The sequence below is a fragment of the Calypte anna genome, chromosome Z (assembly GCF_003957555.1).
Source record: "Calypte anna isolate BGI_N300 chromosome Z, bCalAnn1_v1.p, whole genome shotgun sequence".
Taxonomy (NCBI): domain Eukaryota; kingdom Metazoa; phylum Chordata; class Aves; order Apodiformes; family Trochilidae; genus Calypte; species Calypte anna.
The window spans coordinates 26,659,227-26,685,650 of NC_044274.1; the positions used below are offsets into that span (position 1 = coordinate 26,659,227).

Below are 26,424 nucleotides of genomic sequence, written 5' to 3' on the forward strand. Positions count from 1 at the left end.
AATGATACACACATTTTTAATTTAATAAAGGTTGCCTTAGTCAACCCAGATGCAGTGCATGAAACTGTAAAGAACCTGGAACAAGACCATTTTCTGTGTGCACACCTCTTGAGTTCTAGTTTGCAGCCTTTAATACCGAAAGCCCTCCACAGAGCACTAGAAGCAGGTAACTGAGCATGTTTATTGTTTGGCTTTTTTTCCCCCTCAAAGGTTCAGGCCAGGTAGGCACTGGTAAAAGCTCAAAGGCAGCCCGACTGCTCAACAAACTTAATGTTTGCCTGCATTACTATTTTAGTAAACGGTGCCCCTTCGCCTACCCTTTATCTCATTTTTTTCTTTGTTCCACAGGCTTTACACACTGAAGATCCTAGTTTTTCTTGCATTTTTGACAACTTGGCATTAGCTGCTACTCTCAAATTTTCTTTTAAAAAAAAATATTTAAAGCTAGTCCTGCCAGTCTTGCATTTCAAGAACAAAGACCCATGAGCAAAACCCCTGAACAGATGGTATCTATAGGGAATATAATCCCTAACAGAAACTTTAAGCTTTCAAGTGCATCCAAAGCATGTTAGGATCACTAAAAATAAATTACTCCTGTCTAACCCTCCTTCTCTCTGGACAAACAAAAACTTTACTAATGCAAAGTAAGCATATATTTGCTTACATTCAGTACTGAAAAACTCATACATTGCAAGAACCATTGCATTCGATCTTCAGATAAAATAATTTCTTGTAAAGTTTCCTGAAAAATGACAAGCAGGAATTCCAGTTGGTATCTCTATATTCATATGACATCAAGTTAGATGAAGTACCATGCAATGCAGATTATCAAGGTAATAAACCAAGCTTTCAGTTTTTCAGTTTCCTCTAACTTTAAAACCCAGGTTCACAATATTTTCATAAATCTATTATTTTTCTACACAAAAATTACAAGAGACTGTCCACATACAGATAAAAGCAGCGTATTATTACATTCAGGCTTAGTATTCTATCTTTTTAATTTGTGCTTGTTTGTTTCTTATTGAGTAATCTTGCATAGACTGCCACTGGTCTCAGGCTGGCTGGAACAATTCTTCCTAGAAAACAGTAAACACAGAGTGAGATCTGACACATGTAGCATACAGCTGTATTCGGCAACATTCTCTACATTGCCCAGACTGGTACAAAGGTACAAGATCAGCTTTGCCCTCATCCCTCTGGATAAAGTCAAAAGCGAAAATCTGCAAATGTATTTTTTGAAAAGCCTATCTGCAAGAGGCCACTCACTCATTTAAGCAAGATTTCACATCCTAGGTACAAGTTCATGGCAGTACTAACACCTTCTAGCTGTTAGGAATCAGTAGAAAGTTTTCTACTAGTAATTCACGCACACATCTGTGCATTATAGGACAGTTTAAGAAAACAGTAGGCCAATAATGGAAATATTTAATAATTTTAAGTTGAAAAACAAGTAGCAGCTCTGTTATTAGACAAAATGCTCATAGTGGATTACACAGGCATGTATCTTCCAGTGTCTGACAGGTTCATAAAAGCAGAGTGCCCATCTTATTTTCCAGCCTTGCAAAATCACCTGTGCCTACGGTGCTAGAGGTCTGGGATGGAATTCACTGCTTCATTTTCCATTATGAAGCAGGTAAAGCATTATGTGCCTCTGCGTTTTACATATTGCTCAAACAAATTTACACATTTGAATGCATGAAACTTTCTGTTTTAAGGGTATTGTGACAAATTCAAAGTAATTTTGTCACTTCACTGAAGATTTGTAACCTTCTTTCCTGCAAAGAAAAGAACAGTGATGTAGAGGATCTTCCATCACTTGAGCTTACTTCTGTATGAACTTGTTAATGCAAAATACTAAGCCATTTAATTTTTCCAAAAAAGTTATTTGTATAATATCTCATTGAAAATGGCATACCAACTCCACATCAACCACTATGGTAGTTTCTGGGATGCCACTTTCTGAGTATCTGTCTTCAACATGAACAACTATTGGATCAAACTTCCTTTAGAACTTGACTCAGCTCAGTCTGCATAGCTTGGCTTGAGAGCTTGTGAGCTGCTGCCAAATAATTCATCTGCCTTATCACAGCTGTGATCACATTTTGAAAGCTACTACTGCAAACACCAGACGATTCTACAATCTATGTTTCTTTTCTGTAGTAGTTAGTACAGTACTATTGATTTCTAGCACAGTGATAAAAAAGCAACAAAACTGTTATATTCAAAATCCTCAGTACCACAAAGGACTCATTAATGGGTGCCAAGTGCTACCTCGATTCTTCCCCAGACTTCTCCGTAACTGTTACCTCTTCCATGTAGTCTTGAACAATATTTATAGTTCTTCCCTGGAAATATTACTGTGCAGCAGCACTCTCCACCAAGTCTCTAGCAGAGCTGGAGGTTTTGTTGTTTTGAAACAAAAACAAGAACGCAAACAAATATGTAAAAGGTATTTGCATTCTTTTTGTGTCCTGGAACATGCAAAGTTTCTCCTGCACAATGAGGTTTAAATGAGGGATAGCTGCACAAAATGTGTGAGCAGGACACCTTTTAATGGTCTTCTACTCCAGTCTACCCTTCCTTCATCACCACTACACTTCCTGTGTTTGTGCAGCAAGTCTGTTTAAAGTTATAAAAGTCAGCTGCTGCTGCTAAAAAACATTTATTTTCCCGAGTACTTCTCAAATTATTCAATAGGAACTGCAGTCTCTAGCATGGGTTGCAGCATTGCAATCCTTTCTAATTCACAAGACAACCAGTCATTTCTTCAGTGTGACTTGAAACTTAAGCTTGTACTCTGAATTCAACCTTTGATTTAGTTTTTATAAATTTAGAGTAGGCTGATAGTTTACTTGGTATGGTTTATATGCCCTGAAATGCAGGTAAGTAGCCCTAATGATTTCTCAGTACTGGATTATTCTTACCTCACATTTCCAATGCTGACCCAGATGTTGCTGGCTTTGAGGCTTGGATTACTTGTTGTGTCCCTGGGTACATAGCTTACACAAGCCACAGTCTCAGCACTGAAGAAATCTTTGATAATACATATAGTTTTCATTGATGCGTTCGTAACACTGAATTTCATGTTGACTTGCACTACTAACTTTTGGATATTGCCCACTTTTCCAAGATTTTATAGTGGAAAAAGCATTCTGCATACAGGACTCTGAGCTTTCATGTTTTGTCAGTCTTTGAAAATTTTCAGTCCTTGTGTTCTGAACTGTTTCACAGTATTACCCCCAAAAAACAAACATGGAAAAGTATAGGCTCCTGTTGGACACACTGGAAGCCACAGACTGCTTTTAATAATCCACTCATACCAAATGTTTTACCTTAGGTTTTACACTTTGCTTTTGTTGATGAGAACATTCATCAGGCTGATCTCACTCTCAGTGATTCAGTTCTAATTTCTGCTCTAAAGTTTATCTGCCAAACTTCTTTTTGTACAGAAAGTCGGCTTCACTGAAAGCCAAGGCTGTAGAACACCTCTGCACAAGAAATACTGTCACTCACCTCATAAGACAGTTGTAGGGCAGCCAGGGAATCAGTACTTTGTAACTTTTTCTTGTATTCCCGTCTCATGCTCAGTCTTTTCCCACAGCTGTCTGTGAGGTTCTGAACTTCCAGCAAAAGACACTAGAACACTGTAAAATGGCAATTATAATTTTACTTTTTTGCCTTTAAGAACCATCAGATTCTTCATTTAAAACTGAAGCATAATATTTACTATGTAACTGCTCATTCATACAAATTTTAGAGATTTTTTTTTTGTCCTTGCAAAGACAGGGAGATGAAAAGTACATAATCAACTCCTTTAATAGTCTGAGCAAGAGTTCCTGTTCGCCTTTCTTGACACCACATTCATTCTGGTCAGGAATGAATGGGCAACACAAAGGCAAAAATGTAAGTATTAGAAATTACAATCTCTGCAAAATTAAGGAAACCTCACATGAAAAAAATTAAATAACAGGCAACCACTTATAATTCTCAAATAAAGTCTGATAAAGAGCAAGCATTTAATAAGAAAAGTCAAGCGCACCACATTGTTGAGAAATCTTGTGGTCATGCTGGTTCTTGCTTACAGACATCAACAGACTTCCACTGCTTCCATCTGAAAAATAAGAGAGCACACAGCTTCATCTAGAAGGGACTGAGATAATCGATAAATACAAGGAGCTTCACAAGACTTACTTGAAATAGCTGCCTGATTTCAAAGAACAGGCAGCAATATCTAGGCCCACCAGTCCTGAAAAAAAACCAAAGCCCCAGTCATCCCTATCAGCACGCCTTAAGCCCAACTCATCCACTCTGGAAAAACTATTTCTTTAAAACAGGTGGCCTTTCAATCGAGGCATATGGTCTATTAAAGACTATGCAGTGCTGGTCGCATGGCAAGACTGCCCACAAGAGTTCAACACCAACCAGCTAGAAAACTCGGTCTTCTAAAATGGGAGCCTTTAGAGAGCTCTCTCAAGGAGCACTAAGAAGCACACATGGTAAACTTCAAAACTAGGAATTCCAGAAGACGAAGGCGCACGGATTCACTTAATGCTTTGTTTGACGGAGACAAGGAGGGAGGAAACGTGATTCGTGTGTTAAAGCGTCACCTCAGCTCCAACCAGGCCCTGCAACGGGGCCCGGGGATGGCAACACGAGGCTCTCAGGGGGCGCCTCAAGGCCCGCTGCCGCCGCCACCCCTGCCCGTTAACTCACTCAGCCGGCCCCGGGTCCCCGCCCCGCTCCCTTCGGCGCGCACCTTGACCTGTCCGGCCGCCGTCAGGAGATCGGTGCGGCTCGGTACTGCCAGGGTACCCCGGTACCTGGGTCCGGCCCGGCAGAAGGAGTGCTGGCGAACCCGCCTCGTCCCCGCCGCACCCATCCCGACCACGCGGCGGCTCCCTGCAGCTCCCGCCGGCCTCAGCACGCTCCGGCGAGAGGAACAGCAGCCCCTGCCGCTCCCAGCCTGCTTCCAGAGGGCCGAACCACTGCGCTCTGGGGAGGGGGGGAACACCATCACACGCCGTGAGCCAGCTCCACGGGCAGCGGGGACGCCTGGGGGGAAACACAACCCTCTCCCCCCTGCGTGCACACGGCGATGGAAGCGCCCGAGGGGTAGGGGGCGGGGCCCCCGCCACAGGCGCATGCCCACTGCCGTGGCGCTGCCGGTCGGAGCGCTGTGGCGGGTGGGAATTGGGGTTGAAGCGTGGCGGATGTGCTCGGTCCCCTGAGGCGGGAGCAGGCGGTTTCGCTTATGCTGCAGCGCCTCTGCCGCGGGCTTGGGTGCTGAAATGTCCGCGGTGAAAAATTCATCGGTGTAACTGTTCTGCTGTGGCAAGGGTGCTGCCGCAATGAGTCCTGCTAGCTGAGCGCAGCAGGGTGGCTTTCAGCAATACTTGCCCGGCTTGTCTGAGCTTTGCCCCTGGTGATACAGTGGTGCTACCAGGGGGAATGTCTCTCGTGCCTGAAGCTCTCCTTTCCCAAGCTTTCCAGCTGCAGAGGCAGTGTCCTCAGGGCAGCGCTCTGGAGGAGTCGCATGGTGGGAGATGAGGCTGCTGCTCACCGGCCGCACTCCAGGCCCTTCAGAGTGTGCTGGGTCTGCGTTTGTGCAGTAGCTCTCGTGAAAGGAGGATGAATTTCGTCGTGAGACAACAGAACATAAACATCCTGCTCCTGTGTGTTGCTACTCATTTGTGGTTGTGTCCTGCTTATTAGATGGAGGAGCACGTGCAAAGCAACCAAACCCGGTTCAGGCAGGGCTGAAATAGCCCTGGACATTTACCACTTGAAATGCATATAGAGGCTTGCTGTCGAGTGCACAATTTCCATTATTTGCTGACCCTGGAAGTCGAGTTTACCTATGTAACCATGTTTGAAAGACGAAAGGGTGGAACAGAGCAGTTACGTGCACCGCAGGAATTAGCTGGGCCCATTCTGCCTGGGGAAAAAGCAGAATGGGCCTAATACGAGCTGTAAAGTTAGCTAAGACCTGTCCAGCTTTCTTACCTGCCTTGCTCTGCTTCTTACAGGTGCTGTGGTTTGCTTGCTTCTACCTCCTCCTTAGCTGGGAACAGCAGAGAGAGTGGTTGTGTCTGGTGTCCATAAGGAATGACTGAAAAGTCACTTTTGCAGGACAGCGTAATGTATGACATCTTAGCTAGCAAGATGATGATTAAAAGGCTGCAAAATGTCCCAGTGTTATGAAAGAGGCACGATTCTATTTAACCTTGGTAGTTGTGGGGAAAAAAAAGAGAAATAAAAGGCCAAGGGGCAAGCAAATGTCACCACTCACAGCTTCTGGAGAAGTCTGCAGCCTTGGAAGACAGCAGCATTTTTCCTTCAGTACTTCAGGCTCATTTTTTTTTTACAGAAATTAGTTTTTTGGGTCATAATGCTCTATTTATAGCAAAAGTTTATAGCAAAACTAACTGTCAAAAACGCTGACATGTTTAAAAACTTTTTATTGAGAGAGATGTAAGTAAAGCAGCGTGCTGCAGCACGCTGGGCAGCTGGGGGCCGCAGCCCCACCACCGGCTCGCACCTTCAATAAGGTGAAGCCGGCCGTTTATACTTTTCATAAAGCCCTTCCCCTCAGTCTCCCATCAGTTCATCATTGGTTCCCAAACCGCGGGCTCTCCCAGCACTGGTTCGTGCTTCGCGGGCTTCTCTCTGTTGTCGATGGGAACGGTTTCACATTTCACGGGCTTCGCTCTGCTGCTGAGGGGAATGGTTTCATGTTACGTCCGTTTCGCGGGCCCCTGCAGTCGGCCACTCCTCCTGTTTGTCTGGTTTTTGTTCCTTAAACATACACTTACAAATACACCCCAAAACAACAGGACACAACGAACCGCCTCAACAAACTGACCAAACAAACATTATTAAACTGAAAGGTACACTCAACAAAACAATAACCTACAATTTTAAACCCGTATTTTTCACACTAACAAATACTGTTAACATTAATTTTAAGTAGATTCCCTTTGAGTAGCTTTGGCTTGTCATTTAAAGTTGTGTTTTCTTGATAAATATGGCTGTCTGAAGCTTAATGTATGCATAAAGGACATCACCTTAAGTAAAGTGATATTTAAAATCCAGAGGTAGTTGGTCTTGCAGAAGACATGAATCAGATTGTTGCTCATAGTCAATCTAGTAAATCAGAGGAGATCTCATTCTCTGTATTGCTAATGCAGGAAGTCAGGTGGTTGATTTGCATCTCAGTTACAACTGGCAGAAGTTTTAAGTCATATTGACCTAGCTCAGATTTTGATAACATAAGTGAACAGGATAGTAAAGAAAGAACCTTTATGTTTGAGACAATTGTTATTTGTGACAGTTTTTATTTTTGCCTGGGAATTTAGAAGAGCTCCAACAGAATCACAAAATTGGAATGGTTTTGGTTGGAAGGGGCCTTAAAGATCATCTAGTCCCAACCCCTCTGCATGGATGGGGACATCTCCCATCACAGCTCTTTCAGCCTGGCCTTGAATACTTCCAGGGATGAGGCATCCACAACTTCTGCACAACCTGTACCAGCATCTTACCACCCTCACTGAAGAATTTTTTCCTAATGTCTAGACTAAATCTACCCTCTTCCAGTTTAAAACCATTGCCCCTTTTCCTTTTGCCACAATTCCCCATCTTTTCTGTAGGACCCCTTCAGGTACTGGGAGGCCACTATAAGGTCTCCTTGAGGCTTCTCTTTGCTAGGCTGAACAACCCCAAATTTTCTCAGCCTGTCTTCATAGGAGAGGTGCTCCAGACCTCTGATCATCTTTGTGATTTGACCTGAATATATTTCTGACAAGTTAGCAATGAAAGAAATTGCTTTTGATGGCATTGACTTTAGTTCTAGAAAGTACTGCAGAGCAGCAATAGTCTCTTACTTGAATCTTATTTCCACTCCAACGTATAATCCAGTGGTTGAAAATTGACATTCTCTGATGAGAGCTTTCTTCTCCCTGCCACACCCAGAAGCCTTATTTCCAATTATTTTAACTTCTTACAAATTTACCACCACATGCAAGGGGGAGTGAAGTTAATCTTACCCAGTTCAGCGTTCAGTCTCACTCTGTAAGCACAGTGCTGCTGAAACAATTCTGGTTGCTCAATGTTATGGTGAGAGGTAACACTGAAATTTGTTTTGGATCTGCGAAACAAAGTCCAACCATAGAAAGGGTTGGGTGCAAGCAGGTTTTATTTGACAATTGACACAGGCAAAGATACAGAGCCAGGCAAAAGGAGGGAGAGAGGAAAAGAAGATAGAGAGAAAAAGTGGTAAGAAAGTTGTAAGAAAGAATGAGAGAGAAAAGTGGGGAAAAAAGGTAAGAAAGTGGGAAGAATGAGAGAGGGAGAGAGAGTCACCACCAGGGATCCAGCTGTCCAGCGAGGTTCTTCAGGATGGTGCTAATTCTGGACAGAGTCCAGTGCAAAACATTGGTTGGTCAAGAGGCAACCCCAGCCACAGCCTGGACAGCCATTTATGCCTCTGAGTCCCTTTTGTTCTGAAGGGGCAGCTGTCAGTCAGCCAGGGTCGTTAGCAGGCAGGCTGCCTGGAGGGGAGCAGAAGGATGTAGTCCCCCACCCAGTCACCAGTTCTTATCTTCTTCCAGATGCCATTCCTCCTCTGTTCCAGCCACTTTAGCCGGGTACATAGTCGTGCCTTCAGGGAAGCCCCAGCATTGAAGGTTGGCCCTCAGGAAAGGGGTGTAGTCTCCACCCATTCATCAGTTCCTATGGCATCTTTCCAGGTGCCATTCCTTCTCTGTTCCAGCCCCCTTAGCCAGGTACTTCGCAAGTACAACCAAGGTAGCCCAGTCGTGCCTGGAGGGACCACCCAGCATTGAAGGCTGGAGCTCAGAAAAGGGGAGTAGTGTCCTCCCCGTTGGCCTTATCACATCCCGAGGTGTTACCCCCTGCTCAGCTCTGGCCAGCCAGGTCCTCCACCCTAGCCAGGGCTATTCACTTTAAAATTGGTCCTTTGAGACAGCTGCAAATCTGTGAGGTCAGACTCACACACTCATCCCTTTCAGTAGTCATTGATTCCTCGGGACACCAGTAAACAGTCAAAATCTGAATCCATAATAAACACGTTATTTTGTTCAACTGTCTGGGCATGTCCTTAGTTTTCCTGAGTAGGTTCCAACACCTTCTTGTAAGGCTATATCTTTGTTGTGCTTTCTTCAGCAAGAAGAAAGGCAGTTCCTGCTTCTCCTGGCTTGCGGCCTCTTGTCCTTGTTCCCAGAATCACCTAACTGCTTCATGAGTTTTGTCACTGCCACTGTTTGTGGCAGCATGCCACACTGGAACCATCAGGGTCATTGAAACTATCAGGACTCAAAACAAATTATTTGGCTTCAGACACAATTAAAATGTTCAACAGAAGAAAAGAAAAAGTAGTGTAATAAATAAAAAAGTAGCATAATAAAGTGACCCTAGTAGAGCTAAGAAAGGATTGAGTTAACATAGGCACTTTGGTTTGGGATGTTTGTTGCACAGAAAGCTTGCAGAACCACCTATTGTAATTGTTTTCTTCCTGTAGAATAAGGGACTGCAGGGTACAGAATATTTTTGTGAAGTTATAGAAAATCCTAACACAAGCTTATAAAGAAAGTATCTCAAGGGAGCATTGTGAGTAGAACCTGAAATATTTTCAATGTGCTTTACAAAGCAGCAAGTCATTGGTAAGACAGTGCTCCTGCTCTAATGATTTGGAGCACTTTCAGTGTCAGGCTTCCTGCATGCCCTCGCTACATTCCCACCAAGGCTGGAGAGTGTTAACTTCTCTGGCTTTTTGTCCGCTTCGTGTCTCTACAACTTTTTTCCTGCAGCCCACCAGAGGTCAGTGTAATGCCAGAAATGCCGAATACGTCCAGGGCAAGAATGTGAAGTTCCTGCTAGGAATTACTTGACTGCAGCAGTGATTTGTCTAGCAGTGTACCGTGTCTTTTTGTCATTACCGGCTGAATCAGAGGACGGGCTTGAAGACGGCAACAGATAGATGTGAAGTTTTCACCTATAGATGGTGAGACTGCTAGAGGCTGACTAAACTCCAGAAGCATGAACCTTGCTATATCTTTCAAAAGGTGTTAACATCAGTTAATATCTCCAGATATTCTGGAGAGCCAGAATGGCTAAGCTCTTTGTCTCAGTGGTGATTGTTAACATAGTTTGCAGGGTATTTGCAGTTTGAATAGAAATATAGTTTGTTTAATATTCAGTTCCTCACCTTTTATTCAGTTCTGCACTCTTGCAACATAAGACAGCATGAACAAGTTCTCAGTGTTTGAACATTATTTTTCATTTTATAATTAGCTTTACCAGTTTTCCATGGAAGAGAAGCACTCTCATCTTTCACTTTCTTTTTCATTATTCCTACTATGTTTAGCTGAGCTTGTTGAGAAATAATCTCTCATGTTTTAAGGCAGAATGCCTGGTAATAGTGTACAAAAGCTAGTCTGAGCCTGCTCTATTGGTTTCTACAGAAGCACTGTAATGTATTTATTTTTTCTCTAACTCCCATTCATTAACTGACTTTAGTGTTTATCTTTCTTTCCTAAAAGCACCTCTTCATTGAATAAAGGTCTTCACTGGCATACAGTAACATATTACTTTCCTTCAGAACTGATAATATCAATTGAAAACATTTTAGGACTACTAGCAATAATATTTATTTGCCAATGTACTTTTTGTTTGTTGTTACTGATTTAGTTTGCTACTGTATTGCCTGTTCAGCTGACTTGTGCAGGTTCTTCTGAAATTCTCCTCAGCTTCTATTGGTACCCTGAATAACTGACAATGTTTAGTTATAAAACCCAATAATATACTGGTACTTTAAGAATTCTTTTAAACGTGTGCTACTTCTTTCTTTCAGAAATTTCTGTAGTGAATATGTATCACAAGCCTTCATCTGGTGGATTGCATTTGTAACTTCTTTCCTCAGCGTGAAGGCTTCCCCTTCCTGTTTTGTTTCACTATGCACAAGGCAATATAGTGACCCAGAGTAGCATATTTATATTTACTGTTAAGAAGAATATTTGAAACTGGTGCATGCAAATGACATTAGTCCTCGGTGTGCAGTGTCCACAGTTCTTTTCAGCAACTTGGTGTGAATTGCTCAGCTGCTCTGTGAAGCTGGTAGAGGAAGCAGCCCTAGCTGCTGCTTGTGAGAATGCAGCCCTTGTGAAACAAAATGATTGTGAATTTTTTTATAAGAGGACTGATTAATTTCACACCCTGATGTTTTGTGTGTAAATTGGCACTTTCTTGTTCTGTGTATAGTACATGCACTACACTTTAAAAAAATTAACTCTAGTTTCTGATATACTTGCACATTCAAGAAATAGCTTTTATTTTCAAAACACTAGTTAGCATAAATATGCTCCCCCTCATCCATGCAAGTATTATTGCAGCTTTAACTGATTATTTGTTGTGGAGAAGCTCAGCAAAGGTGGGCACCGGGTAGACATAATAGCTATTTGCTTCTCTAAATTAAAACTATGCGGTAGTGGTAATGCTGGCAGTTTTCTGGATGATTTGTGAAAGCAATTTTCTTCTCACAGAGGTTCAGACTTTTTATGTCACTTTGCATGCTAGCTAGGAGTGGGCTGGATTTTTTTGGCACTGGGTACATTGGAAATATGGCTTCTATGTTCTACTTGACAGCATTTTTTCTGTTTTCTTGAAATAAGGTTCTTCTTCTATCCCTGTGGAAATGGGCAGGACAACAGTGAGAAAGATTACAACATCCTAAATTTTTTTCAGGGTCTGTTCTGTTTGCAGTATCCCTTGGACTGGCAGGTCTAGGGCAATGTACTTGTTTCTGCCCTGTTGTTCACTTTTTAGTGAAAACGGTGGAAGAGATTCCACATTTGTTGTACAGAAGGTGGCTTGTTTATTGTTGCCCAGGTAATCAGGAGAGAGCATTTTGGTACACAGATTACCAGTGGGTTTTCCTGGCAAAATGTATGCTATAATCACAGCTACTCTAGTTTTGGCAGAATGGAGCTCATAGCTGTGTTGCACCAGTGTTCTACCTTTTGCTTTTGTATAGGATTAAGAGGCTGCAATTCTCTCTGTACTCACCCTGAAAAGGGTGCTGGCTTATTACTTTAAGAGCTGCTGTTTATATACAAATGACTTCTCTTGTACTGTGTACTGTGTCTCCGAGTGACTGAGAAGCAGGTGAAATGGAATGATAGAGATGTGCAGAACATACACATAAAATTTCTAGTGGGCAAAGTACTTAAAAATGGCCACCTGAAAAAAAAGTTTAAAAATTACACTTTATGCTTTTCATCTTGCCCTTTCTATAGTGTTCTAACATTTCATGTCTCTGGTAGAAGTTCCTAGTCCTGATGATGTTTTTCCTATTGGTAGCAGTGAACCCTAATTCTCAGCTCCGGAACAGAAAAAGCAGTTGTCCATATTGTGCAGTTTTCTTGTGCTTATATGGTAGGTCTGATGCTTCCTAGAAATCTGGAGTAAATCAGTAACAATTAATGAGGTATCCTTTGAAAAGAGGCAGCTAGGTGCAGGCTGCAGCTGCCATAAAATTTTGTGCATCTTGTGACCTGCTTACACTGAGCCCTCAGGAAAGAGGGCATCTGGAAGGAAGCTACAAGACAGAGAAATTGCCTGTAAATAGTCCGCAGGACTGGAAATTTATTTTAATCCATGCACTTTTCTTCCTTTTTTCTCCTTCCCCTTCTTCTGCCATGCACCTTAATAATATTCTTTGTTGACCACTGATCTTTTACATGCTTTGATCTGTTCAATATCATAGAATCAAAGAATGGCTTAGGTTGGAAGGGACCTTAGAGATCATCTACTCCAACCTCCCTGACCTGGGCAGGGGGGCCTCTCATCTAGGCAGGGTTGCTCAAAGCCTCATCCAACTCAGACTTGAACATCTCGATGGAGGGGGCATCCACAGCTTCTCTGGGCAACCTGTCCCAGAGTCTCACCACCCTTGTACTGAAGAACTTCCTAAGATCCAGTTTAAGACCATTTTCTCTTGTCCTGTTGCCAGACACTTTTATGAAAAGTGTCCCTCTCCAGCCTTTCTATATGTTCCCTTCAGGTATGGGAGGGCAGCTCTAAGGTCTCCTGGAGTTTTCTCTTCTTCAGGCTGAACAGTCCCAGCTCCCTCAGGCTCCCCCTGAAGCAGAGCTGCTCCAGCCCCTGGATCATCTTTGTGGCTCTCCTCTGGACTTGTTCTAACAGATCTATGTCCTTCTTATGGTGGGGGCTCCAGAACTAAACTCAATATTCAAGGTGGGGTCTCAGAGCAGAGTAGAGGGGGAGAATCACCTCTCTTGATCTGCTGGCCATGCTCCTCTTGATGCATCCTAGGATACAGCTGGCCTTCTGAGCTGCATGAGCTCACTGCCAGCTCACGTTGAGCTTCTCATCAATCAGAACCCACAAGTCCTTTTCCACAGGGCTACTCTTAACATGCTCTGGAATCAGCTTGTAATTGTGTCTGGGACTGGCTTGACCCAGATGCAGGACCTTGCACTTGGACTTGTTCAACCTCATGCAGTTTTCACTGGCCCATTTCTAAAGCCTGTTAAGGTGTCTGTGGGTGGCATCCCTTCCCTCAGGTGAATCCACCACACCACACAGCTTGATGTCATTGGCAAACTTGCTGAGGGTGCACTCAATGACATTATCTCTGTCCCTGGAGATATTTAAAAAGAGACTGGATGTGGCACTCAGTGCCATGGTCTAGCAACCCCAACAGTGGTTCAAGGGTTGGACTCGATGATCTCTGAGGTCCCTTCCAACCCAGCCAATTCTATGATTCTATGATTCTATGATTCTATGACATTGTCCATGTCACTGACAAAGATGTTACCTGGCACTTGGCCCAGAACAGACCCCTTGGAACTCCATTTCCCACTGGTCTCCAGGTGGACATGGAGCCATTGATCACAACTCTTTGGGTGCAATCTTCTAGCCAGCTCCTTATCCACCAAATGCTCCGTCCATCCAGGCCATGTCTCTCCATCTTAGAGACAAAGATGTCATGTAGGAACAGTGTCAGATGCCTTGCACAGGTGCAGATAGATGACATCAGTTGCTTTTCCCCTGTCTACCAGAGCTGTAACTGTGTCACAGAAGGCCTCTAAATTTGCCCTTAGTGAAGTCATGGTGGATGTCACCAACCACCTTGCTGTCTTTGATGTACCTCAGTGCAGATGCCAGGAGGATTGCACCTGGTACAGACTTACTGGTCTGTAGTTCCCTGGGTTTTCTTTGCTCCCATTTTTAAATATGGGGGTTATGTTTCCCTTTTTCCAATCTGTGGGAATTTCTTCAGACTGCCATGACTTCACAAATATGATGGCTAGTGGCCTAGCAACTTCAGCTGCCAGATCCTTCAGGACCTGTGGATGTGTCTCATCAGGTCCCATGGACTTGTGCACTTCCAGGTTCTCTAGGTGTTCCCAGACCTGATCTGTACTTACTCTCAGTAGTTCTTCACTCTTCCAGACTTGGCCTTCTGTGGTAATATATTATTTCTGAGTGGAATGTAAAATCCCAGGAGATTTTCCATTTTAAATGGCAGCACTATGTTTCAGATATTTAAATATTCAGTTGTGAGACCATGCAATACTTGAGAAATAATGTTATTTCTGGTTGTGAAATACAGTGTTGACACTATTTTACATGTTTTACTGCTCATTAACCCTCACCATTATAGTTTCAGTAGAAAAATGTGTTGGCCTCACTTTGGCTAAGATAATCAGAGCTTTTCTTTCATTCTGTCAGTGCACATCCTTTTTAATTAGGAAATTGCACACTAGAACATCCTTTCAGGCTGCATTAAGAAAAAACATCTGTATTAATCTACAGTATTTTCCCATTCACTAGAGCAGTTATGAGCTATGAATTATAAATGATAAATTATACACTGTGGTATTCATCTATACTGAATCACAAATAGGGTTGCAATTTTCACTCATGTATATGAAAATTTCCATAGCCTTAATCACTAGCAAAATAGCATACAAGTGTTCTCTTACACTCTACTGCTATTGGATTTAACCTAGGCTTAAACAGCTACTTGTTACATGTCTGCATTTTATAGAAAATGTTTGTGTTCAGGACAAACATTCTGCTGAGGACATACACAACTGCAGTTCAGATGTGTGTTATTGATTTAATACCAGGCTGAGCCAACTGAGGGGCTGATCCATCAAATTCCAACACCTCCTCACATTTACGCCTTCTTGGTGGGCTAAACACGGTTCTAAAACTTGGGAAAGGGAAGTATTAAGACTTTTGTTGTAGCCTTGCTATTGACCACTGTAAGTGGAATTTGCCCAACAGACTGGGTTTTTTGTGGTGGTCATTCTGAAATGCTTAATTATTCCTCTGCAAAGTAGAGAGAGAGAGGCTTCAAATCCAAGGGCCACATTGTGTCAATGTAGTGCACTCTTACTGTGTGGATCGGACCTCTGGCAGGTCCTGATTCTGCAGTGGAATGCACTGAAAACATCCATATGACTTGATGTGGGCACGAAGTTGGAAGTCTTTCAGAGCACCCTGAAACGTTTTCAAACATAGATGTCACTATTTCACTGTGTTTGTTCCCCTATTTATAGCTATTTAGTGTTGCCTTTGCTTACCAATATGTAGTTGCTGTTTCACTCATACTTCTCAGCAAAGGACTCTATCTGGTCTGCCTCAATTTTGTTATTAAAATGTTTTGAATGAATGCAGATGTCCAAACCTGATATTTAATGTCCTACATGTAAAGCCAATGACACAATGTAGCAGTAACCCTCTAATCTGCTTAAGAACTAGAATATATGCAGCTACTCTGGAAGTTAGCCTCTAAACTGGCAACCAGGTATGGCATTTTGAGATAGTATTTTGCAAAAAATTACATTTGTTTCAAGCTTTAAAACTCTGTTCTGTGCCAGGAACTACAAGAAAAGCTTTTGTTTCTCAGCAGATCTGCTCTCTAGATACAGAGCGGATAAGGTAAATAAGCATTAAACAGCTTTTCCTTAGAGTGAACTTGTCTAAAAGGAATACCTCAAATCCTCTTTTTATACTTTATTCGTGGAGTTGCTTACTGAATGCTAACTTTTGTAAGTCCTGTGAAAGCACTGGGTTTCACTGCTCCTGAGTGGCGATAAAATCTCTCTCACTGAATACTTATTATCATGATCATATGCAAACAGGAATTAACTCAGCTTCCTTTTCAAATCCCATGCTACATTTGAGCTAGTCAGAACTTACTGCATTTTAGTATAAACATACTGCTATGAGGCTTCCAGGTGAGGAATGAATACAAAATGCCCAAAACACCTGCCTAAAAGACTCAAGTTAAAAAAAATATTTTACATTATTGTTTCAATGTGGAGTCAAAGGAGTCAGTTTAGAATATCTCAGTTACAATGGATTCACTTCAGAGATGAATGCTTTTGCCAGTCACAGGTCCCAGCTGTGCTGCTTTGTGACGTGTCTGGACACCACATGTTGCTTTAGTGTGCTTCTTGGGTTCCCACTGCTATGTGCAATCTGTCACCCTGGCAGTTGTGAGCTCATGGTCTTCTTTTCTCCTACCAATGAACTTTGGCACAAGTGTCACAAGATATTGTGTGACAGAAACATAATGGTATTGCTGTGACTGAAGAGGTATTCCTTCTGGAAGCACAAGTACAGACAGTATTTTGTCATCTGGAAGCATTTTTTGTTGTCATTTTGTTTTGTCTTGGTTTTGTTTGGTTGGTTTGGGTTTTTGATTGGTTTTTTTTTTTTACCTTTTTTGTTTGTGTGTTTTTGTTTGTTTTGTTCATTTGTTTTATGGTTTTTTTTCTTCCTTAATTGTTATTTTTGCTTTATTGAAACTGACACATTGGTCTGCAAGCAGGCATCATGCCAGGTGGCAAGCAGATGGGCAGGAGCATAAGTAGCCAAGAGAATAGGTCTGCATAGGTCTCAAATGCATGATGATCTGATTCTTAAAAAGAGCTGTAACTGTAGTTCTTCCTTGGGAACTTCCTTGGCATATGTCTATAAGGGAGATAGCATAACATCAGCAAAGGCTGCCATGAAAAGCTAAGGATGAGAAGAGTGCCATGCCTGAATTGGAGCTGTATAGCTTAAAAGAGTGATAGATTTGCTTCATCAACAGTGCATTTTTCCCCTTTTGTTTAATATTCAAAGCTAGTAATTTTTCTAAGGACCAAAAAGGCTTGAAAGCTCTATGCAGTGTGCTAATGTGTGATCAATAATAGTTTATAGTTCTGTATTTCATGGAGTGTTTACAACACAGCAACAGACAATAGGTAACTGGTGCTGGAGCAATCAAGCAACTGGAACAATAATAAACTGGTACATAATAAATAATATTAAACTTGGTAAGTATTAGGTAGTTGGCATTTCCAATAATTTTTTAGAACTTTTCCCTTGCTGGAAATTCTTCAAGCCTCACAGTTGGAACTGTGTTCCATTAAATTGGAGTGTAAAGAAGTCTGCACTTTATATTTTATGTGAAAGGTCTAAGTGAAAGGTCTAATCAGTTCTCTAATTTTTGCCCAGAAGAGCTTTTCAGAAGGAAGAACAAGTTGTAAATTCCTTTCTTTTTGTTATTGCCGTTTTATGTTGTGGGGTTTTTTTTGTGTGGGGGGGGTTTGTTTGTTTTGCTTCAGTTTTGTTTGTTTGCTTGTTTGTTAGCCTATTTTCCTAAGGAAAGTAAGCCTTTGTGATGAGCCTTTCTGGCTGTCAGGCATTCCCAGAGTTACTAAGCACTTTTGGACATTCTCAGCTGATTTCAAGGGGACAAAAGATGTTTTAGAATGAAGTATACTCCTACAGCTCTGTTGAAAACTAGTGTCTCTGTAGAAGCAGAAGGCCTCACCGAGAAAACAAACAAACAAACAGAAGCCACACCAGACAAGACAATGCAGCTGTTAGGTATTCTGTTCAGAATCCCATTATCACACAGACAGTTGCGTATTTGCATGTTCTCTTTCTTGCCATGTCTAAGTGTTGTCTGAGGGTGCAAAGAATCAAGGACACAACCCCCACTGGAAGCTCTCTTGTTCATATCTACTACCCTCAGAACACCCTGTAATACTTTCACTTTAAAATTACGAAAAAAATCAATATTTTCAGGACAGAAATTGATCCAATGCAAAATATAAAATAAGATCTTACTTCAGGACTGCTGATATATTGATCCAGACAGCTCTATGTGGGGAAAGTTAGAGAATACTGAAAAAGAGCAATTAATAATAATTGATCAGAACAAACAAAAACATCCTCTAATGTTACAGGGGGATAGGTGGTTCAGTCTGTCTTGACTTCTTTCCTGCACATATAGAGGAATATATGACCTTCATTTTTGTAAACACCTGCAAGGTACTGTTAAATTGTGCCTCTGAGGCATTAACAAGCAGTGTAGCCTCATCAGTGTGCATGCAGCACTGTGCAAGCTTGTTGCTTAAGTATTTATTTATGGGGACAGATTATATGGAACCCCACACTGATGCAATTGCAGTTGCCTCTATAAGGCCTGCTTGGATCATCTCCAGGAAAACCTCTGCCTGAAGGGTAGATATGTCGTTGCCCACTGCACATAGATCTGCAGGTGAGGATCAGACAGTTCTGCTGCCTGTAAAGTGGGGGACTCACAGAATGTGTGCAGGACTCCAGTAACAAATAAGCATTGATACGGAAGCCTATCTAGACATGTACTCAAATACAGACTGATGCTCATTCTGGATGCTTCTCCAAATCCTAAGCTGCTCATGGACACACTTTTCTATTTTTGGAGCTACTCTCTTTTCATTCTTTACCAAGATAAACCAGAAAACCATACATGGTCCAAATTGAAATAACTTGTTAAATCTAGCCTGATTTTTCATATATCTCTATGCATTACCTCTCCATTTTCAGTAGTGCTAAGATGACTCAGAGAATGGAGCCCCGCTCTTCTACATGTGAATAAAATCCTTTAAAATGCCATTTCCAGCCTTAAGAACTTCTTGTTTGAAAGCCTGATCTGTAGTGAACAGCTATTGAGAATGGTGTTACCATACCTTAATTCCTGCAGGGTAACAGTGCTGTTAATTGTGTGCTTAAGGTTAAATGCACATAAATACATGATCTGGGCCTAGGAAAGTAACTGACTTGAAAATAAAGAGGTATACAGTTAAATGTTAATGTAAAAAGTAATCTGAAAACCAGTTGCCATTATATGGTTGTTTAAAAATTGAAAGTAAAGCAGATGGATGTGAAAAGCTTTTAGATAAAGGACAAGTCTATTACTGAAGGAAAAATAAAACTCATGTAAGGTTTTATTTAAATAAAGAGTATGGCAGCTTCTTAAAAAGCAATATAATGTACTTGGTTGCTACAGTGATTGTGTAATGCACCCCATAACCAAGCTGTTTTCTGACCATCTCTGGATAAAGGCACTTGAAAGGTGCTTGGACCGGTACCTAATTTTACTACCTCTTGAATGTTTTTCATGGTTTCTTTTTGGTTGGTTGGTTGGTTGGTTTTTTGGGGATTTTTTTGTTTTGTTTGTTTGGTTGGGTTTTTGTGTGTTTTGTTTTGTTTTGTTTTTTTGTTTGTTTGTGGGGTTTTTTTGTGGAGCACTATACATGCTGTGTATCTCAGTTAGATATATTATAAGCCCGCAGTAAAAAAACAAACCAAAAGAAAACAAAGCAAAACAAAACACAAAAGAGAAAGCACAGTTTATAGTAATGAGATACTCATAAACTTATGTAATTTTGCCCTGGAATAACTTCATTAAACTCAGGTGCAAAGCTGCAGATTTACACGAATGTGAGCTCAGAAACAAGGCATTTGTCTATTACCATTATTTGATCTCAGAAAGAAACATTTAAGCTGAAAAGAGGCCACAGCAGGTTAGAGTTACAGAAAGCTTAATTTATTCATCTGAAAAATCAAGGGCTAGCCACTTTAAAAAAATATGTGATTAAGATGACTCAGTCTTGGCAGCAGCATACTACACTAGAAAGGAAAATAATCTTGATTCCAGTGCTGTAATTCTAAACAGAAGCACATACATACCATTAAGGAGATGAGGAAGACTTAGGTGTACAAGTTCAAGGGAACAGAAAATTAGACCATACCTTTATGCGTGCTTTGAAATGATCTGTGAGAAGTTCAGAAATGTTTGCTGTGTTGCAATGTAAAACAAATAATATTTTTGCATTACAAAATCATGTCCTTGGTACATGCTTTTTTATGAAAAGTCATTCCATCATAGTGTGTTGTGATTTAAATGAAGCATTATATCATTTTACCAGTGGACTGGAGAATTGTTCTAATTGTTCAAATCTCTATGAACTTAATTTTACAGGATAAGTAACTTCTCGGTCATATATACTGACTGGTGATGGAAACAATGAAGATCCTCTGGCAGGCTTGATATAACTTTGGGCAGATTAAGACTATGGGGGACTGATGGTTTCTTCTTTAAGAATCCTTAGTAACTATGATTCTACTCCTTTTTTGTTTTTATCTCTATACACCTACCAACAGTTTTGAATATATTTTAAATTAACTTGTAAAGTGCTTTGTTTTTTAATATATGACTTATTATATCTAGAACAGAAGAAAATAAAATTCTCATGCTGAAGACAGCCTCTGTTTAGACAGAATTTCCAAGGACTGATTCTGCCAAGGTTTGTTGACTCTAATTTGCAGCCATATTAATTCAGCTGTTTCTAACCAGTTAAAATACTGTATCATCTTTTGAGAGTATGAGAAAGCTCTTATTGATTCCACCACTTCAGAACCAATCTTTATTTTTCTAAATATGGGCTTGATGCTGGGAGTTGCTAAACACCTTCAGAGCTGCTGTGAGAGAGAGGGGCAGTGGCTCAGCCTTAGAGAACATGCTCTGCACAGACACTGAACACTTCTCTTCCTTAGATAAGTAACATAGCCGGAGTAAGGACCTTTGTCTCACACAGCTTGTGCATCTTCTGCACATAAAACTGTACAAGTGTGTAGCACAAAGCTCTGTCTCAGCTGCTGTACCTGGAGTGGTGTGGAGTGTGAATAGGGGATGTAGAGGGTTCCTGTGTGTCCTCATTCTGTCCTGGCACACTGGAAGCAGATGGAGAGGAGAGTGAGTGGATTTTTCCTCCTGGCAGAAGTCAGACTTTCTAGTATGTGTGGTTTTGTAGAGAATAACAATTCAACAAAAGATCAAGGAGGCCCTTGGTCTGTTCGGGAATTAGAATTGTGCTTTACAAGGCTGCTGTAAAAACCTAAACTTTGTTTCTGTAGGGTTATATTAACCACCTCTTGTAGATGTACACACAGAGAGAAATTAAACATGGAATGGATACAGGTAATACTATTTGACGCATTCTGTGAATTAACTTCCAAATCAAGGCACTCAGTATGCATCGTGCTGAAAATATTTGCAGCTTCATTGCTACAGTTCAGTATGTCTCACTGAATAATTTGCACAAAGTAGAACTAATGGAGAACTTGGCTACTTTTTACTGAAGTTTAGTGGGTTTTTTGTTGTATGGATAACCTGCACATGAAAACCAAGCTTTTATTTAAAGAAAGATAGTCATCATGTGTTTATCTCATTAGGCTATTGATAGAACATGCCACAAATAGAAAGTAGGTTTAGCTCTGACAGATGGCACATACTGGTTATTAATATCAGGAATAATATATGGATTTTTAACATTTATAAGCATATAAATAGATAAAAATAAACCCTTGTTTACTTTATAAAAATGTGTAATGTCATAAAATATAAATCAACCATTACATTGTGCATAAGTTAATACCCTTCTTTATCCTGAGCTTGTCATGTTTTGTATGGTGTTGCAGTATTGAGGCATCTTCCAGGTAACACCTCAATAGAGAGCTTTATTAATGCTGTGTTCTACCTGACCTACCTATAAGTTTATAAGAATGCAGGATTATTCATCTGATAAATAGCCTAACCCCCTACAATTTATCTCGTGACTTTGATCATGGTAATGTGCAGTTGCTGTTAATTTATCACTTATGGGATTTATTCCAAGTTCTGAAACCTCTAAACATGACAAATGCTTAGGGTGAAAAAAGAGCATGACAAAGAAATGCTTCCTTTTCTTTCTTAAAATACATAGTTATGTAGGTTTTTTCCTCCAAAATAATCACTGTTGAGGAGTGATTATTAATGCAATTTAATGCAGAATTTGTTCTAGCTTTGGCATTTTTAGGGAAAATACACTTAAAAATAGCAATGCTTAGCATGTTCACGAAGTGTACTGTTTTAGAAGACTTGAAACATCAAATCCTTTTTTTTTTTTTTCCTTACAGCTGGCTTATATAATTTATGGCCTTATGATGGCAGCACAGTAGTTTGGAAAAATGTAGATAATATAAAATATTTTAATATTTTAGATGTAATTAATTATATTTTTAAACATATGATGTGTATAGTGTATAGAAGTGGGATGACATGGTGTAGACAATGTGAGAAATTACATAATTTGGCAAAGGGTGGAGCTCCAGTTTGATAATCTGTACTATCTGCCCAGACAGAGCTGCTAGGAGAGGCTACAGTGCAACAAGCCAGGCTGCTGAAATTCCCTAGACCTTTCTCCTAGGATAGGGGCAGGCAGCAGACCTACCTGCAAAAGGTGTTCCTGCAGCAAGTGGCAGAGCTGCAGGATATGGTGAGCAGACTATAGTATTGTCAGGGAGAGGAAAATAGATAGCTGTTTCCAAGCACAGTCCACAACTGACCTGCAGCACATGGCCAGACAGCCAAAAGATTCCCAGAGATCCACACAACAGGGAGAGGGGACAATAGTGCAGGAGAATGGATGGTTGCAATAGTAAGGACCAGCAGGAGGAAGCTTCTTCCCTTGAAGCCTGAGGTGCCCTTGCAGACTGCTTCACAGCTTTGCAGACTGAAGAGGAACAACCTACCACATCAGGAGATACAAAGAAAGGACAGACAAAGTGCTGCACATGTGCTGAGTATTCAGCAACCCAGTGGGATGAGAAGTGTCAGTACAGTCGATGGGAGATGGCACTGAACAGAGTACCATTCTGGGTAGAGCTGCCCCGGTTTTTCACCTTGCAGATCCTCTAAAAAGCACTCTGGTAGATGTGCCTTCTCCTCTTAACCAGAACCCATGGAAAATAGGCTGGTTTTATAGTTAGAAATAATACATGGGTCCTCAGGTTGAAAATCATTAACCATGGCCAGATTTTTTCTAATCTCACCAGTAAACCCAGTTGAACAGTTCTGTTCCCAGGGGTTAGTAGCTGATGCCTAGATACGCACAGTGCTTGATGTCTCCAAAGCTCACTCCTCATGTGACTTATGTTAAAAACTGAGACAAACTGAGAAAACTGAGACAAACAGAATAAATACATGAAACAGAAATGTTGGCTGTGAGTACGTTTTTATGGACAGATTTAAAAAGTGAACACACGTGCTGTGACTGCATTTAAAGTTGCCTGGAAGTGGGCCAGCTCTGGCCTGCAGATCATATAACTTCATTACCGTGGCTCTGAGCTGTGCTGAACAAGCTCATGTGTCTCTGAACCTGTCTCCGGAGCTACTTCAGGGACAGAAAAAAAGATTTAGGGAAAACTGAACACTTCTTTTGTGGTAATTGCAAATGCTTTCTTTTAAATCTACCCTTTTGATTTGAGGAGGTTTTCAAACTGATGAACTCAGAGCATGAAGCCTCTGCAAGAGGTACAGCTCATTTATATATACTGCAAAGCTCTCTGCCTAATGTATCAATTTCACCTTTTTTATTCCTGATATCCTCAAAAGTTTAGGTATTTTTAGATACAGACATACTAAAGACCCCTAGATCATATATCTATTTAGAATAGTTTCTATGCAATGACACCACATTCAGTGGGAGGACAAAAAAGCTGCTTTTACTACAATCCCTTTGCTTGTCATTTAACATTCATGTCATGTAATGAGAATGGAACAGCTTGTTGAAATTTCTACTGGTGGTCATTCATATACTGATAATTTGAAATGAACATAAGTTTTCGTTCCTTTTCAGTTTTCAAGATCTGACTACTACATATGGAGATCTGAAATAAAGTTTACTAACTTCATTTATAGCAATTAAAGACTTCGTGAGCACAGGCTTGATTTGGAAAAATGAACCTCAACTAATCCAAAATTTTGCTTTTTCAGTATTTACCACTAATGCCAGCTGTTAAGGGTTTAAATTTAAATAATTCCGTCACATTATAGTTGGGATGTCTTTTGTAATGCAAGCTGATGTAATTTGTAAAAGGGATGTCATAAATGTATATTTTCCATTCTCTTTATTGGAGATCTTACTTTATAAAGGCAAATAAAATCTGGACTACATCTGAATCAGGCTTCAGTACTACTTCATAACCTGCTATTCACAAGAAAAAAAAAGTTGTCATGGAAACTTGAACTGAGAGATGCAAGACAATGATTTGATTCAAATCCTTTGTTCAATGAAAATGTCCTTTTTCTGTTAATTAACTGTGGAGGATTTGTGGTTCACTTGCATTTATTATTTGAAATGAGTTGCTAAGCAATTTCTATTAATATAATTTCTAAGTACTTCTTAGAAGTTATTTAATATATGGCATTGAAAATGATGCCTTTGTCATATGAGATGGTGTTTTGCTTTTCCCTGCTCATCAGGTATGTTTCTCTTTAGGATATTTCTTTATTTCTTAAGTTAATGTTTTGATGTGAATATTTCTGATTTTTGGATAATCACTTAACAGGTCATGTTCTGGAGAACATGTCTGTGTGCACACTCATTTGTTACAGTACTTGTTGAATATAAGAAGACAAAAATAATTAAATTTGCTACTTCAGCATATTGTAATAGGAAGACTTTTTTCTCTAGCTGGTTGATTAACTATGAACCAGTTTATCTGACAACATATGACTTTTTTTACTTCAAAGAGCATCTATTCAGTGAAAAACATTTCAGTCCTGATAGGAATACTGTCATGAGTGTAAATTTGGGGGTTAGGATTTGATTTTTCTGTAGTCTATTTAGGAATTGTAAGCAGTTTTTACAGGATATTGTGTTGATCAATATCTTGTCAGGTGGGTGCAAGAGTTGTTCTGGTAGGTGGGCAAGTAGCTGTGCTCATGGCTGTTTTTATGGAGGCTGAAACTGAAACACAGCCTGCTATTTTCTATAAAATTAATCAAATATGGACAGTTCAGGGTGCTTCACCTTGTATTCTGATTTCTCTTAATTATCCATCTTCATGATGGCCTTAGCCTTTTGTTTAGTATTATATTTTAAAATTTTAGCTTTTTTCCCTAATGATTACTTATTAAATATACTGGACTGACATCCATGAAAGACAAATTAATCTGTAAATTCACAGTTTTAATCTAGGCTGCACGGTTCCCCTGTGTGAATTTTTTGTAGCTGAACTGTTCTTATGTGTAAGCTATGTTCCAGAGTTGAAAATGCTCATTGCTGCTCCACAGGACTCTGCAGTAATTTCTGACTGTGTTCTGACTTTTAATCTAACTTTTTGCTTTTTCCCCTTCTCAGACACACTTCTTTTTTCTTCCTCCATATCTGCTCTTCTAATCTACATGAATTTTTCAAATGTTTTTCTTCTCGGGGTGTTTCCAGAGTGTTGACACTGAGATTACACACCCCCTGGTGCTAAGCATAGTGTAATTTAGTGCTTCTCTGAAGAATTGTGGATGGTGCAGTGGCTTTTGGCCACCAGTATCCTGACTGCCTTGTCAGCAGCTGCACATTCCTGGGAACTGGGTTGAATTTAGAAATTTCCACTCCTGTATCATGTGTCCTGGAAAAAAGACTCATGGCCAATAGATAGATTATGCCAGTATAGTGCTCATGAATTTAGCTGAACCAACACATTTTCCTAATAGAGCTCCAATTTCTATGCAAATTTGTTATTGCTGAAATATGTGTTTAACTTACTTTGACACTATGATACTGACGAGCATTTCTAGACATGTGGCTGCAGTGTGCTAGCAGCACAGAACTTGAAGATTTTAATATTAAGAGGTGGAAATGGAGATTCCATTTAATAAAAAAAAGGAAGTGAATGATGGATTCTGACTTTGATCTCCCTGATGCACTTTTTCAGCAACAAAGGCTTTATCTGCATAGGCGAACAGCTCTTTGTTAACTTATTTCTTGTCAAATTGAGACAGTCAATCCAGTAGTTTCAGTGATATAAACATAAATAGCATTTGCCCCTTATGTAAAAATCTTGTCTATCCTCCATTTTGTGGTTGTGCTTTCTCAAAACTATGAGATATGTTTTGGCTTCAGAATCATACAGTTAATTGCTTATTTATTCTCTCTAATCATTTTGCATGTGAACTGCAAACTACTGTTTTGATCACTAATATTATTGTAAACTATACCAAAATCACTGCTTGTG

At 40.5% G+C, this 26,424-nt stretch overlaps 1 protein-coding gene and 1 non-coding gene across 2 annotated transcripts in view; both read right to left on the minus strand.

Annotated features, from left to right (window-relative positions):
* Positions 1-1,010: 1,010 nt before the first annotated feature.
* Positions 1,011-26,424, minus strand: part of LOC115599907 — a 48,946-nt gene continuing 23,532 nt past the window's right edge. The window contains exons 2-6 of the mRNA XM_030467580.1: positions 8,043-8,143; positions 4,757-5,224; positions 4,040-4,111; positions 3,514-3,644; positions 1,011-1,076 (exon numbers count right to left, since the gene is read on the minus strand). Of these exons, the coding sequence (XP_030323440.1) occupies positions 3,637-3,644; positions 4,040-4,111; positions 4,757-5,224; positions 8,043-8,143 (649 nt within the window). The 3' untranslated portion in view covers positions 1,011-1,076; positions 3,514-3,636. The remainder of the gene's footprint in view (positions 1,077-3,513; positions 3,645-4,039; positions 4,112-4,756; positions 5,225-8,042; positions 8,144-26,424) is intronic.
* LOC115599972 lies at positions 3,767-3,898 on the minus strand. The gene has a single exon (XR_003988741.1). It is a non-coding gene; the product is annotated as a small nucleolar RNA SNORA13 (small nucleolar RNA).